Raw genomic sequence first — 15,970 nt, forward strand, 5'->3', positions numbered from 1 at the left:
ACTTTGGAAGTATTTTCTTTTTTTCCTTGAATTTGTGAATTCTGCTTAAACTTCTCAATGTCTCTCATTCTAGGGAACAATGTACTAAAATATTCCTTTTTTTGTCTCTTTATTTCCTGATTCTTAGAACAAAGGCCAATTTCTGCCACAATGTTAAAATTGTAGTTACAGCCAGGAATATTTACTGGAAAACACAAAGACAGATAATCACATTCTTTACATTCTTTCCAATGTTTGCACAATGTTAACCTTCCCCTCTACCTACAAAGTGGAACCCAGGTATCTCAAGTATTCCTCTTCATTGATATCTTTCTCAATGATCATAAAATACAACTCTATTATTTCAGATGCTTAACACAAACAAACAAACAAAAATAACTGAGCATACTAAACATGTTACCCAAACCTAACTTTATAGCTGAAAATTGGGTAGCTTATTTAAAAAAATAAAAAGTTGATTTGAAAGGCTTCAGCCCATTTTCTTATTTAGTAATGGTCGTTCCTCTTTTCTTTTGCCTAAGAGACTAACTTTTCCAACAGTCATAACTACTATTTTCATTTCCCCCCATTGGCTCAAAATTACATGCAACAAAGCCTCTTGGCTTGCTGCCAGTTAATAATACTGCAAGGGCCGGCCCGACGCTGTAACACTTGGCAGGGCACAAGACTGCAGAAAGCAGACAGACGGGCGTCTAACGTCACGGCGGAGCTCGATTCCCCTGGAAAAACTCGGTGCGCCTTCTGGGTCATGTAGGCAGACACGCGCTGCCCGGGCGATGGGTCACCTCTCAGAAACAATTTCTGAGCCTTTCCTTTTTTGCTCCCCGCCTCTACACCTGGGTCTGCTGCTGGGTCTCCAGAAAGGGAATGTGGAGGCTGGCGAGGCTGAGCTCCCCAACGCTCTCATAGTCACTCACGGCCGCTTCGGAGTCGTCGAAGCCGCAGCCGGCCGACACGTCGGAGGACGAGGGGCCCCGGGCGATGTGCAAGGGGACGGCCGCACCGTCTGCGGGGCCGGCCGCGGCCTCCGCGCCCGCGTTCACGCTCACCGCGAAAGTACTGAGCTCGCCGGCGGCGGGCGGGCCCCCCACGTCCGTCTCGTGCGGGAAGGGGTGGGGAGGGAGGTACTGGCTGGGGTGGAAGTGCGGCCGCCTCCGGCAGCCCGGGCTGAGCGTGCCGGCCAGCGAGCCGGGCCGCGCGGGCGGCAGGCCGTCGTACTGGTCCGCGAAGTCCTCGGGCAGCGGCGGCGGCAGCGGGTCTTGCCCCAGGAAGTCGTCGTCGTGCGGCGGCGGGTACTCGCTGTCCACGTCGTAGCCCCCCAGGTAGTAGTCGCTCTCCAGCCCGCGCGCGCTGACCGGCGGCGCCGCGCCCTCCTGGCTCTCGTAGGTGGGCACCTCTTCTATGTCGGACAGGCGGGCCCCGGGCATCCAGTCGGACGTGTCCCAGTGGTAGGCTGCGAGAGGGAAGCCGGGGCAGTTAGTTTCCTCCAGGGCGGCGCTGGGCACGGGGCGCAGAAAGCGGCGGGCAGGGGACCTGGCATGCAACTCTCAGTGCCCAGGAGCCAGCTAAGAAGCCAGGCGCAGCCCCATGCTTTTTACACGGCCCTTCTCGGGCCAGCCGTGCTCTCGCCCGGGGGGTACGGGCAGCGGCAGCGCTGAGGAGGAGGCCTGATTGCTGCCGCGTCTCCGGCTCAGCCACGGCATAAGCCTTGGTGAGCAGGGCACGCTGCGGAAACACAGTTCTAGAAGGCTCTCCCCTCCACTCCCTCTTTCTAGCCGCAGGCTAAGTGCAGAGCCAGGCTGGCAACATGCTCTAAGAGGGAAGATGCACCAGTCTTCCTGTGGGCCGCAGGAAGGCGGGAGATACGCCGTGCAAATGAATGAATGAATGACTGGGGCCAGGGAGAGACTTGGGGAGGGAAATGTGGGCGAGGCTTTCACCCCTTGTGCCAGCACACAAGACACCTGGAACATGCGAAAGTCAGGTCAAAGACACGCAGAAGCGATGGAGGGAGACGGACAGGGTAAGGGCAAACTCAGAAATTTCTAATGCATAAGGAGCATCTGGTGCTGGGGGTGTGGCAGCGTCACCTCGGTTGAAGTTCTGTCCTTGATCCATGACAGACACTGTTTAAATACAAAGTGAGAAGTGAAACTGACAGTCCGAGGCATGTGAAGAGGGTACAACAGGCCATTTTAGATGACTTAACAATGCCTATTTCTCCCTGTTGTTATTTACAAAAAAAAAAAAAAAATCTATAGCAGACCCTAATAGTTTTAAATGACTAATGCAAGTTACTTGATTGAAATCAATCCCCATAATATTGTAGCTTTGAATGATTTCTTAAATATCCCCAGCTCATGGTAGGTGCTCAATCAATACATGTTGAATGTAAGAATGAACTTAGTATTAATCTGGATTTCAACTAAGTGGCTACTCGTCTCTGGGAAGGGATTTTGTAAAAAGAGTATCTCACATATTGAAAAAATTATGAACTGGATTTTTTTTTTCAAAATTGTAAAATTCACTCTAGTTCAGAGAGAGACATTCAGTGTCTCATTTGAAACCACCTTTTTACTGTTGCCAGCTGATTAAAATCACCCTTAGTTCATAAAATAAAGAAGCTACAAGGATGTATTATACAGCCCAGGGAATATAGCCAATATTTTATAATAACTATAAATGGAGTATAACTTTCAAAAAGTATTAATCACTATGTTGTACATCTGAAACATATATAATACTGTACAACGATACTTAAAACAAAATCGTCCCTTTTTCGAAGTAACAAGGAAGCAGTATTTCCTAAAAAAGTAATTGCACAAAGAAATGCTATGGAAGAAAACAGTAAATACCTTCATTCTCTATAGTGTCAACTACATTGTTGACAAGCTGAATGACAGTCACTATGGATGCTTGTGGCCAGGAAAGAAGACAGGGGGGAGGAGAAGGACAGTTTCAGGTTAGTTATGTCTTCTGAACATACACTCTTACCAACAGCACAGCAACAACAAAGGTACAGCACGCAAATACCCAAAGTTCCCCACAGTCCATCTACTGGACTACAGTGGACACTGTTATCCCCTGGGATTCTCGGAGGAAGGGAAACAGCAGCAAATGTAGGGCCAGTCCTCCTGGAAGGCATGATTGCAGGAATTGCCATGTCAAAAATTCACACCTTGTGGCCCAGTGAAACCAATCTAGGAAGGCAGAGGCTCATAAGCTCATGCTAATTTCTCATTAGTAACTCCCAAGGCTCCGAGGAAGATCTCACTATTCCCAGGGCTAATTACTTGCTGGTCAGCCATGCTGCTCTGAGCCAAATGCCAGTGATGAACAATAACCTTTGCAGGACTGATGGTCTCACACTCAGATGGTGCCCCTGGCAGCCTGGGATGACCCGAGCCCAACTCCCACCTGCAAAGTGTAGATGGGAGCTTGGCCTCTGAAACAGTCAGAAAATGGGGAGGAGATTTCTGAGCCCACCTGGGTCGCCTTAGCATCTGATACCAGAAGCTTTTGGAGAGGTGATCAGGCTTAAACCAATCGGTAAAAGGCTAAGTCAAACATCTCTTTTGGTAAATGTCATGTTACTCTTGAAAATATATGGGTTATTTTCAAATATCTTTGGATATTGATTTCTAACATAATTCCACAGTGATTAAGAGAACAGACTCTGAATGATTTCAATACCTTTAGACCATCAAATTTTTGTACCTTGTTTAATGTCCCTGGATATATTCCAGTGTCTCCTAGTTTATAGTCCATGGGAACTTGAATAGAATTTGTATCCTACTATTGTGTGAAAACTGTGTAAATCTTAATTATGTTGAATTGGTTCATGGTGCTTTTCAGTCTACTTTGTACGTGTGTGTTAGTTGCTCAGTTGTGTTTGACTGTTTGAGACCCTGTGGACTGTAGGCTCCAGGCTCCTCTGTTCATGGAATACTCCAGGCAAGGATTACTGGAGTGGGTTGCCATCTCCTACTCCAGGGGATCTTCCCAACCTAGGGATCCAACCCAGGTCTCCTTCACTGCAGGCAGATTCTTTACCATCCTAGCTACCAAGGAAGCCCTCAGACCCACTGTATCCTTTTACTTTTCAGTATATTCATTCTATTAACTTTTGAGAGTTCGATATTGAAACTCCAACTAAAAATCTTAATTTACTTAAAAAAAATTGTAATATATAGTGAAATTATCTGTAATTTTGTTCTGTATTTTCCAAGTCTCCTGTACATGTGTTATCATACTTTCATAATTTAAAAAACAAGAAAGAGGGGGAAAAAAACTAATTGGTAGAAAATTCTTAACACTTTAGGAAGGCTGCTAGAATGGACCAGCCTAGAATGCTAAGCATGAAAGCCCAAGTATGTCATGAAGCAGAAACTGTGAAAGTAGTCAACCAGACCTCATCACTGGGTTGCTGTCTGGAGCATGGAAACACTACGTTCTTGGGTCCTTCTAGATAAAACACAAACCAGAGACAGCTCTTCTTCTGGTTAGGGCTGAAGAAGGGGGGTAAACACCAAGGCAAACAGATCTGGAGACCTGCCTCTGACCTTCTGAGATAGCTTGGAAGAAGTCTGCTGTCAACGTGGCTTGTTGCCCAGTGGTTTCTGCACCTCTCAGGAGGGCCAGGGATTTGGGAAGGAAGTGGGAGGGATTGGGGGTAGTGATGGGGAAAGCAGACTGTTTTACTTCCGTGATTGATGTTACGGTCTTGGGGCTCCCCCGTTTCTATCTCTACCTGTGGGGTGGGAGTGGGGGGGTGGCAAAGACTATGTTGTTTTCATTTTGTACTTCATGGTACAGAATGCCCAGTGTAGGAGTCAGTGCTCAAGAGAAACTCCGCAAGGGTTTAGGGTTGAATGATGACATAAATTAATACATATTCAATTTTTATCAATTGTTGACAAACTGGAAAATGGCATAAGGTATAGACTAAGATAAGGTTGCCTGTCTGTTGATGACTATTGGAAATTATTCTTGGTTCACCACCATGTGGTAAATTCTCACTGTTTTATGACCATTTCTGCTCCCCTTCCCTTCCTGGGGGAGATCAACCCAATCTCCAAGCCTGGTTCCTCAAGGTCAGAAGTTTGAGTCCAGAATTAATGCCCTCTCCATAAACAGGGGTTCATAAGCAGTTTGGCAGCAGCTTTGGAGTCAGTGGGGTTCATGAGCCACATGGAACTGGATGTACCATTTTGGGTGCATGTGCATTTCTCAAAGGAGCTGAGGTATCATGTCTACTAGTCTCCAAAAGCTCATGACCCCACGTGATTATAAGGGGTTCTCAACTGAATGAAGATACCACCTCTCTGGGAAGCAGATTCTACTGGAAGGAGGTCTTGCCTCTGAACTAATTTCTAATGATGGGGAGGTTGGATGTAGAGTGAAGACATCATCATGAGTTAAAAAAGGAAATAAATCACAGTTTGCTAGAGAGTATTCTTTGGAATAAGGTCAAAGAGGATGCACCACTGGAGGTCTGGGGGAACCTTGTCTCCTTCTGCACCTGCTCACAGTTGGGGCAGCTCAATGGGAGCTTTGCTCTTTCTGTGAAAACACCCAACAGTGGAGTTCACCAAAAAGCTGTGAGCATGGGCAGAAGCCTAAGATCAGGTCAGGAAACGAAACAGGTCCCATCACCCTCTCCTCAGCCAGCAGCTGCCAGCACAGGAAACAGAGTCCATGGGGGAAACAAATCCCGGGACTTCTTACCATTGTCATCGCCCGAATCCGACTGGAAGGAACTCAGGGACTGCACTTCCGAGTTGCTGCCTTTATTACTGCCTGCAAAGCAGGTCACTTCTCCCGGGTCATCAACCCCTTTGTCTTCACGGACAGCCAGAGAGAAAGCAGAAATGACACTGGTTACCTTGTGCATATTTCCAGTCCCGTCCCCTGCCAGAGTTCACTTCTTGGGGCACTTTCATCTGCTTAGAGAAAAGAATTTAGCCACACAGAAGAAAATTGATTGTGCCATCGGGGGCAAAGGTCTGTCAATCAAGAGATTTACATTATGGATTTGAAACCCTTAACCCGTGGCAAATGAGCTTCCAAATAGCTGACAGCTGAAAGTGCTGTTCTGTCTTCAAAGGGGAGCGACTGAGTGAGGAGTCAAGGGAGGATGGAGTGGGCTGGGTTTTGCCATTCAGAGTTAATTTAAATCATTTGCATGGACCGACGTGGTGTCAACACCAGGTTAAGTGAGATTATTTTTAAAATAGGGGTATAAATATTTTATAGGCAAGAATATCATTACAGGTCTCCAAACTTCCTCTCGGGGGAGTGAGTGAAGTTTTCCGTGTGGCCTTCTAGAGGGCAGCGTCACACCACTTTTTGGGAGTGACATTACGCAGCACTCTGGCAGGAGGGCAGTCAGTCGGTGGTGTGGACGTGCTGTTAGCCACACGCTTCCCCTTTCTTTGCCGCACAAAGGCAGCCTGCACACAACCCCAACAGACACCACACAGCCACACACACTACAGGGCGACCCTCCTATTTGGTGGACTAAGGAAGCAATGGGAAACAACCCGTGTCTCCAAGTTGTCAAGTGAAAAATGAATCAGTCACCCAGAGACTGTCTCGCCAGCTCGCGCTGCCTTGCTTAACAAAGGAGGAAATGTATTCCATAAAAACTCAACAATACTTTGGAGGGCTGTGCGAGTTTTGGCCTGAGGTGGATTCTGGAAATAAAGCTGTCACATCCTGAAGCAGGGGCAGGGAACTGATCAGCGGGAAAACTTCAAATCATTCCGGAGGGTGATGGCCCCAAGAGAGGGGGCCTCGTGCTTCAGGAACGGTTGTGCTTCTCCGTGACTAGAGAGGTCACCGTTTCTTCCACCCGGGGTGGTGGTGGGAGCGGGCACTGCGGTGTGGCCTCTGCCACCAGGTGCTGGAGCCACAGCAAAGCAATCAGTTGATAAACAGCGGATCTAAGTGGAGAGAGACGCCAGGGAGAAACTCACCTGTCAGCAGCCATGCCACAGAAAAACAAGACGTGCCTTGGAAAAGCACAAAGTGGGCACCAGGCTCAGCTGTGAACACAGCTGTCGGGAGGGAGGGGATGCCAGGTGACCCGCCCTGGTGAACACAGTGCTGGGCAGAAACTCCTCTCTGCACTCCTCCATTTATTTAAGCTCCCTGCTTTTCATTGCTAAGTGAAAGGAGGCTTTCCATTGACCAGAGTATTAGCAAGGCTGCAGTGAAGTCTAACTCTACAGATAATTTGAGAGGGAATATATTTATGGGTAAAATCCAAGGGTGACCGCTGCTGCTGCTGCTGCTAAGTCACGTCAGTCGTGTCCGACTCTGTGTGACCCCACAGATGGCAGCCCCCCAGGCTCCGCCGTCCCTGGGATTCTCCAGGCAAGAACACTGGAGTGGGTTGCCATTTCCTTCTCCAATGCATGGAAGTGAAAAGTGAAAGTGAAGTGGCTCAGTCGTGTCCGACTCTTAGCAACCCCATGGACTGCAGCCTACCAGGCTCCTCCATCCATGGGGTTCTCCAGGCAAGAGTACTGGAGTGGGGTGACATTGCCTTCTCCCAAGGGCCACTACTTGAAGTATAAGTGTGTCTCCTTAACGGTGGACTCAGCCATGGGGGCGCACTAGAATGGCATGGGTAGAGGCTCTCTGCCATCATCAGCAGACCCTCCCTCTCCTGCGCCTCTTCCTCCTCCCTGTAAAAGTTCCAGGAGTAGTCTTGGTAAAAGCACCTGATGCACCAGGTTCGAATCCTATCCCTCCCTTTCCTAATTACGGCTCGTGAAGTGAAGTGAAAGTTGCTCAGTCATGTCTGACTCTTTGCGACCCCATGGACTATACAGTCCGTGGAATTCTCCAGGCCAGAATACTGCAGTGGGTAGCCTTTCCCTTCTCCAGGGGATCTTTCCAACCCAGGAATCGAACCCAGGTCTCCCGCATTGCAGGCAAATTCTTTACCAGCTGAGCCACCAGGGAAGCCAAGAATACTGGAGTGGATACCTATCCCTTCTCTAGAGGATCTTCCCGACCCAGGAATCAAATGGAGGCAAGTTATTTCACGCCCCCCTCCTCCAACTGGTGCCCATGTGGGGCAGCGTGGGATTTAAGGGAACGATTCAGCACACAGCAGTGGAGGCTTTTCATGACCATTTGCTGCCTCTGTTCTCACCAAATCTCTTCTTCCTTAATCCTTGCACACTAGACTCTGTCTTGAAGATTCACTGAAACATTCTTGAGATCACTAAGAAACTTTCAGGTGGTAAGCATAGTAGATCTATTTTTTTCTGTGTAAGACTGTATCCTCCTGGATGGTTTTATGGCACTGAACCCTGCTGACCTTATTGATACCCTTAACTTCTGCTCGCTGCCCTTTCCGCTTTTCCGGCTCTCTCTTTGTGGCCCGTGTGTGTTTCCCTTCCTGGCCCTAGCCCCTGCCTACCTCCCACATGCAGGCATTTGCAAGTGGCCCAGATTGAGCATATTCTCTGCTCCTGCTCCCTTGGTGAGCTCACACTCTCAGAGATTCAATCATCTTGACTGTAGTTGGCATCCAAACTTTTACTACTAGCCTTGCCTTCCTCCTAAACAACAGAGCTAGACACCCCTCAGGAAACCCCTTCTGTGTCCCCTACACTGAGCTGCTTCCTATTTCTAGAAGGCCCTCTCAGATAGTTTCCTCCCAAATCTTACTCACGCTTAAAGACCCCAGAAGGTATGCCCCCTTCCTCCATGGAGGAACCATTTACCTCCTGACTACAGGTGTTTTCTAGCTTCGTTTAAAACCAGCCCCCCACCCCCACCCCCGCTTCTGCTCCAACATATATCAGGGTACTGTATCCTCAGCCTTTGGAAACTCCAGACACCCAGGGTGTTATTGCTTCTTGAATATAAAGCCACCAGGCCTGATGAAAAGTCACAGGACACAACAGAACTTGCCTGACTGATACTAGAGCAGGGAGAACAATCACCACCTCCCACTTAGATGTTTGTAGAGGCCAATTAACTGCTTCCTTCTTGCTTACTTCCTGCTTAGTCTCTTTTCCATGGATTGGTCTGAACCATCTTTTAAAAGTGGAAATTATATTGCGCTACTTTCCTGCTTAAAATTCTGCATTAGTGTTGCTCACCAAGCTCCAACTACATTGACCTTGCCTATGTTCTTCAATATACTAAAGCCTTTCCCACCCCAGGGCCTTTGCACTTGTGGGTCTTCCTTTCGCCTGCAATTCCGCTCCAGGAGGCCAAGAGGAGAGGGAAACACTAGCATGTGGCCTTGACCACATTTCCTGCTTGTCTCCTGGACACTGTGTTCCAGCCAAACAGAAGGACCTGTTCTTCTGAATTTGTGCTTCTATGTGGAACACCCTTCTTTTCCTGGACTTTTAATCCACCATGGTCCAGCTCCAATGTCCCTCTGCTTCTCTCAAGTCTTCGCCCTAAGACTGGAAATACTCTCCTCTGACCTTCTAGAGCACACTTCCTGTATATGGCATATGTGGCTACGCTGCTTGGTTTACTGCTAAGAGTATGTTGTTATGAAAAGAGCTTGGGTTTTAGAGGCCGGCAGCCCTGGGTTGGAATACCAATAGCCTCTTACAAACTGCGATGGTGGGCACCTTGTATGTTCTCTAAGCCTCCTTTTCCCCGTCAGTAAATGGGGATAAGAACCAGGGCAAGATTGCAGAGCTGGTGTGAACCTTCAGTGTCCGGGCCTGTCCTAAGGGGAGCTCTGTGCCTCTGGGGTCGCTCTCCCTTCCCAAAGATCCGCTAAACACTAGTGGAAGCAATGCTGCTGAACTCCTGTGGACTCACTCTCGGTGCCCGCGTCCCAGCCGTTCTTGCGGATGGAGTCGCAGTCGGAGCGGCAGGGGGACACGGCGGGCAGGTTGGGGGCCACGCTGCACACCACCACGCCCCGCCGGGCCGTCAGGATGCGCGGGGACTCGGGGTGGAAGGTGGTCATCTCCTGGGGCTCGCCGCCCAGCCCGTCCCCGATCTTGTCCAGGTTGCTCCTGGAGTCGCCCTGGAAGCACGGGGTGTAGGCCATGGGGCGCACGGGCACCTGCGGGGGCCCGGCCTCCTGGTACGCGTGGCGGCCGTCCCCGGCGCGCAGGCTCCGGAAGGGCACGCCGTTGCTCTTGCGGAGCAGGGCGGCCGTGGCGGGGTCCTGCACCAGCGTGATGTTGTTGCGGGAGTAGCTCTTGCGGAAGACCTTCTTGCGGAAGACGACGAAGAGGACGATGAGGGCGACGATGACCAGGAGCACCGCGGCGATGCCGATCAGCTCCTCCCTGCCCACGTAGGCGTGCCCGGCCTGGATGTTGGGCACCACCACCGGCCGCAGCCCGCAGTACTGGCCCACGTAGCCCGGCGTGCAGTTGCACACGAAGGACCCGAACACGTTGACGCAGGCGCCGCCGTTCTCACACTCCTCCCGCTCGCACTCGTTGACGTCCTCCTCACACCTTTGCGACAGAAGACAAAAGCCCCCCTGAAACAGCGGGCCGGCAGGCGTCCGCTCTTACGCGGACATCTTTCAGAAAGGCAGGAAGCCCCTGGAGAGGCCCCTGAAGCAAGACAGAAATGACGTGATGCAGGGTACATGGGAGATGCGTGGGCTTCATGTGCCCGCCCAGGACCCCATCCCCATCATGTGAAGGCCTTCCTACCAACCAGCCAGCGCCATCCCCCTCGTACTCCGAACCTCCCTGGCTGGGTGGGGAGGAGAGGGCTGTCCTGGGAGAGCAGAGACGGCATGGAAAAGGAAGCCAGAGATGCCGTTGGAGACATACTGGTCTTCAAATGCTTGGGGCCAGATGGATCTCAGAATGCAAAATTTTGCAATTTTAGAAATGACATACACTACGTGTCTTTCATATTATGTAAAATACCCACCCCATCCTAAAAACTGGCATAGGACCTATCACCAAATATACCAGTGTTTCTACAGTGAAACATATGGATAGTCACACTAAATGAGGGAAATAAAGACTAGAATAGCCTCGGCATGATTTGCTTGGTTTTGCCAGCAAATGTTTGCCACGATTACATTCTCAATCTTTTTATTTCTTAGAGCTTTGGGGATTGTAGAATTGCAGATAAAGAGCTGTGAACCTAGACACCCTATACAGAGTTTCCCAGGAGGAGAAAGTTTTTGATTCTGACATTTCCCTCTAATGAATACAGTAATTTTTGGTCTCTCTGGGAAGCAAGGGTAATGGGGCACATGTAAGCGGTGGGTACAGGGATACATAGCAATGTTTATCTTCCAGATTCTATGCTTAGGTTTTTTTAATTTATTTTTATTTATTTTATGTGGGATCTAGTTAACTCACCAGAGATGGAACCTGGGGCCCCTGCATGGGGAGCGTGGTCTCTCAGTCGCTGGACCACCAGGGAAGTCCCTGTGTTTCTATTAAAGGCTAATGCTAACTCAGATTACCAGGGGGGAAATGATTAAAGCATCCTAATGAAAAATAAATCAACTTTATTCTCTTTAAAGCAATCCATGACTTGTTTTGAGTATAGTTAAAATGGGCAAATGTAAGTCTTCCTCTGAGTTTAACGTTATTTAAGAATATAGTCTTTCCTCTTCCTTGTCCCCCACTTCTGCAGTTGTTCCGACATACTCATTTTAAAAGGTCTGATCACGTATATCTTTGGTAATCCACCTTTTAAAATGTATTCAAACGTCCCTAATGTGAACAGATTGAGGCCAGGTCAGCTGGAAATTAGTCAGAATCACAGAGTATTTAAAAATAAATGCAGCTTTATTACTTTAAATTACATCCAACGATTCAAAGTCAGCTAAGTATTTCCTGGTAAAGTCCTCAGGAGATTTGCTTTAATGAATACATAAGACTGATCTGTAATTAGAATATCACTTTGCTTGAGATTACATATATATATATATATATATATATATATATATATATATATATATATACTTCTAAAACCATCAAGGATGGTTAAAGTGGGGTTTTACTCAGAACTGAAAACATTCCCTTTCCATTTGGCTAACCCTTTAATTTCCCTCATTCTTGGGGGAATAAAAGATTTTCAAAGGAAAGGTAAGTCTTTAGTTTCTCAGGATGATCATAAAACCCTAGGCAGTAGAGTCCAGTTGATGATTTCTGGGGAAATGCATAGCATATCTGTCTCAGAATTATACTGGAAACATTAGGGTCATAGATGACTTTCTTTTAAAGAACTGTTTTCCAGATTATATAACACATAGTAATTATACAACTTTTTGAAAATATAGAAAGGAATAAAGTAAAAATGTAATTTACCCATAACCCCACTCCACAGAGATAATCCCTGATGACATTTTAGTCACTGGTAAGCATTCTTCATGTATAGGTATTAACCCTTTGCCCATCCTATCATTAGTGGATATTTTACCCCAGTTAGTTTTGTTTTCTTAGCAAGAAGAGGCAGTGTAAAAAAAGACTAACTGCACAATCGCACTTACGTGACTCCAGTGAGCCCAGCTTTGCAATTGCAGATGAAAGTGTTTCCTATGGGGTCGCAGGAGCCTCCATTCCGGCAGGGGTTTGGGAAGCAGGCTGTGATCTCAGACTCACAGTTTCTCCCGGTGAATTGGGAGAGACAAGTACACTGATAACCTGGAGAAACAGAGGAGCTCGTGAGCCACAGATGCTGCTGCCGCTCAGCGTGCACAGACTCTGCCGAAACGTGGCCTCCTGAGTCCTCTGCACAGTGTCCAAATTCCAAAGACCATTAGCAGATTGGTTATTTTGAACTTGGAACACATCTTGCCACAAAAATGCCACGTAATGGTTTGTAGCTCGTGCTAACCCTCAAATATTCATCTAATTAACCACAGACATGAATGATAGTAAGAATGGTAAAAAGACACCCAGGGAACAGATCCCAGGAACAGAGATCAGGATGCGAAGAAAGATGCTTTCCCCACCAGGATGTCTCTACATCGGAGTTTATCTGGGTACCGTGCTCATGTCATTAGATCTCTTCCACCGCAGCTTCCTGAGAAGGGGTTTGCATGAGGTCAAGTGAGACCTCACACCACTGAACATATTTTTACTCCATCATTACACTTTTTTTTTAATAATTAAGTTATGTATGGCATTCTAAGCAATTCCCTCTGTGTTACTTCTGAGAAATCCAGAGTCATCTTGGTTCCTGAAGGTTGTGTGTGACCTGGTCTCTTCTCCTCTCGTGACAGTGTGGAGGGAGGCCCTCTCTTGCTCCCAGTCCTCTGAGCTTTCACAGTGAGGCGTGCTTTCACGTGGGTTTACTTTACCCGGTCCTGGGCACTTAGTGGGCTCTCAGGAGCTATAATGGCAACAACTTTGGGAAGTTCTCTTTATTTCATTGATGATTTCCTCTCCTTCATTTTCCCCGTTCTATCTTTATGGAAGTTTTATGGTTTGGATGTCAGGTCATTTGGATTTTCTTTAATTTTATTTTTCTCTCTTATATTACACCTCTGTGGGGTTTTGCCTTACTTTCTGAGTTTATCATCTTTTGAAACTTTTATTGACATTTTTATATATGCTGAATTTTTCCAAAGGCTCTTACTTTGTTTGCTGAGCTTTTATTTTCCTAAAACACATAACATCCAGCTCCTGTTTTGTGGTTGTAATATCTTCTCTTATTTCTCTAAAGATATTAATAATATGTTAATGCAGCACTCTCCCTGCATAGTTTCTTCCAAGTTGCTTCTATCTGTTTCTGTGGTTTGGTCTCTGTGAAGGCAGACTTCCTATGTTCAGTTGACTAAGCTCCAGTGCCCAGTTACTGATCAAACACTAGTCTGGATATGGCTTTGAAGGTATCTGTGGATGTGATTAATATTTACAATGAGTTGGCTCTAAGTAGGCCAGATTGGGCTTCCCAGGTGGCACTAGTGGTAAAGAACCACCTGCCAATGCAGAAAACATAATGAGATGTGGATTTGGCTTCAGGGTGGTGAAGATCCCCTGGAGGAGAGCATAGCAACCCACTCCAGTATTCTTGCCTGGACAGTCCCATGGACAGAGGAGCCTGGTGGGCTGCAGTCTATAGGGTCGCAAAGAGTCAGACATGACCGAAGCAACTTAGAGTGCATGCACAAAGCAGATTATCTTATATAGTGTGGGTTCAGTTCAATTGTTGCTCAATTGTGTCCAACTCTTTGCAACTCCATGAACCGCAGCACTCCAGGCCTCCCTGTCCATCACCAACTCCCGGAGTTTACTCAAACTCATGTCCATTGAGTTGGTGCTGCCATCCAGCCATCTCATCCTCAATTGTCCCCTTCTCCTCCTGCCTTCAATCTTTCCCAGCATCAGGGTCTTTTCCAATGAGTCAGCTCTTCGCATCAGGTGGCCAAAGTATTGAAGTTTCAGTTTCAACATCAGTCCTTCCAATGAACACCCAGGACTGATCTCCTTTAGGATGGACTGGTTGGATCTCCTTGCAGTCCAAGGGACTCTCCAGAGTCTTCTCCAACACCACAGCTCAAAAGTATCAATTCTTCAGTGCTCAGCTTTCTTTATAGTCCAACCCTCACATCCATACATGACTATTGGAAAAATAATGTGGGTGAATCTTACCTATTCAAAAGAAAGCCTTAAGAAGAAGGAATTCTGCCTCAAGACTGCAACACGGAAATCTTGGCTGAATTTCCAGCTCTGAGATTTCAGATCAAAGACTGAAAATAAACTTTTCATGAATTTCTAGCCTGCTGTCCTGCCCGATAAATTTCAGACTTGCCAGTCCCATAATCCTATGAGCAAATTTCTTAAAAATCACTCAGTCTCCTTCTCTCTATTTCTCTCCCTCCATACCTGTCTATAATCTATCCATCAATCAACTATCTATCCATTCATTTATCCTATAGTTTCTGTTTCTCTGGGGAACCTTAAGACAGTCCCTATCTTCCAAATGAGAGGATTTCCTTCCTTGTCTGATAATCGTGGCTTATCAGTTCATATTGAAGAATGGGGAGGAAGAAAACTAGAAATCTCACAGGAAGCTCTAAGAACATCAGTGGGGCTTGTCAACTATGATACTGTATCAGTATCTTTCGGTGGGTTAATTTCCACATTAATGACCCTTATCCCCTGTTCAGAGGGAGGGTGAAGACCTGGTTTCTAACACATGGGTGATTGGGCAGTAGTAGAAGAAGTGTGTAGATCTCAGAATGCAATGAGCACATCATATTTACTGTAGACCACAAATAACCATCCTGCCTGTTACTAGAAGGACTTTTGGGTTAATCTCTGCTTCCCCCAATGGTCAGTGATTGATACTGGGATATTGTAGACTGATCTCTGCAGGTGTAAGATAATTAAAAATCTGTAGATTGAAATAGTGTATGCTCTCTGTACTGACTTGACACTCCAGAGAACTCTCATGTACAGGAGGACATCATGACTGTGTGTGGGTGCTCACAGATTTGGAGAAAGACATCTTTGTGAGGCAAGTGGAAGAGGCAGGAGAGACATCTTCACATTCACAGAAGAAGGAACCTGTGTAGCCCCAGCCTCCCTGGCACTAAGAATCACAGACAACCAGGGATTGAAGCTCAGAGAGACACGAGACTCTTGAATGCAACACCAGTGGAACATCAGAGAACTAATTTATAAAGAAAGACCACTGTTGATGCAAGCTGTGTCCAAAAAGAGCCAGCCTGAAGTCTGTGGACAGGATGCTAGCTTCAAATTATGCTGCTGACTTGGGGTAATTTTTTTTTCCAGTTTGGGAAATTGTTCACCTAAATGGAAGTGGGGATTGTTGAAAGCAGCTGTAACTGGGGAAAAAATGCTTCTTTATGTCACCTGGCTAGTCTTTGGTGAGGGTGGCATGCTGTTTAGAGGGAGAGTGACTTGTGAGAAGGAACTCAGTTCCTTTTTAGACTAAAGGGAGGGGCGGGAGAACCAGGAATCTGCAAAGCACAGCGATGATGAGGATGGGGAGGGCGGTCAGGAGGGGAATCTAAGGCAAG

General features: G+C 47.3%; 1 protein-coding gene across 2 annotated transcripts in view; it reads right to left on the minus strand.

The window, feature by feature from the left end:
• Positions 1-221: 221 nt before the first annotated feature.
• FAT3 (FAT atypical cadherin 3) overlaps positions 222-15,970 on the minus strand; it is a 767,497-nt gene continuing 751,748 nt past the window's right edge. The window contains exons 23-28 of one of the 2 annotated variants that reach the window (XM_070457138.1): positions 12,470-12,623; positions 9,808-10,460; positions 5,728-5,841; positions 2,856-2,915; positions 2,091-2,126; positions 222-1,453 (exon numbers count right to left, since the gene is read on the minus strand). In XM_070457138.1, coding sequence (XP_070313239.1) covers positions 831-1,453; positions 2,091-2,126; positions 2,856-2,915; positions 5,728-5,841; positions 9,808-10,460; positions 12,470-12,623 — 1,640 coding nt within the window. In that variant the 3' untranslated portion in view covers positions 222-830. The remainder of the gene's footprint in view (positions 1,454-2,090; positions 2,127-2,855; positions 2,916-5,727; positions 5,842-9,807; positions 10,461-12,469; positions 12,624-15,970) is intronic. The other variant, XM_070457139.1, reaches the window with a different exon arrangement.

The sequence above is a fragment of the Odocoileus virginianus genome, chromosome 28 (genome assembly GCF_023699985.2).
Source record: "Odocoileus virginianus isolate 20LAN1187 ecotype Illinois chromosome 28, Ovbor_1.2, whole genome shotgun sequence".
Classification (NCBI taxonomy): domain Eukaryota; kingdom Metazoa; phylum Chordata; class Mammalia; order Artiodactyla; family Cervidae; genus Odocoileus; species Odocoileus virginianus.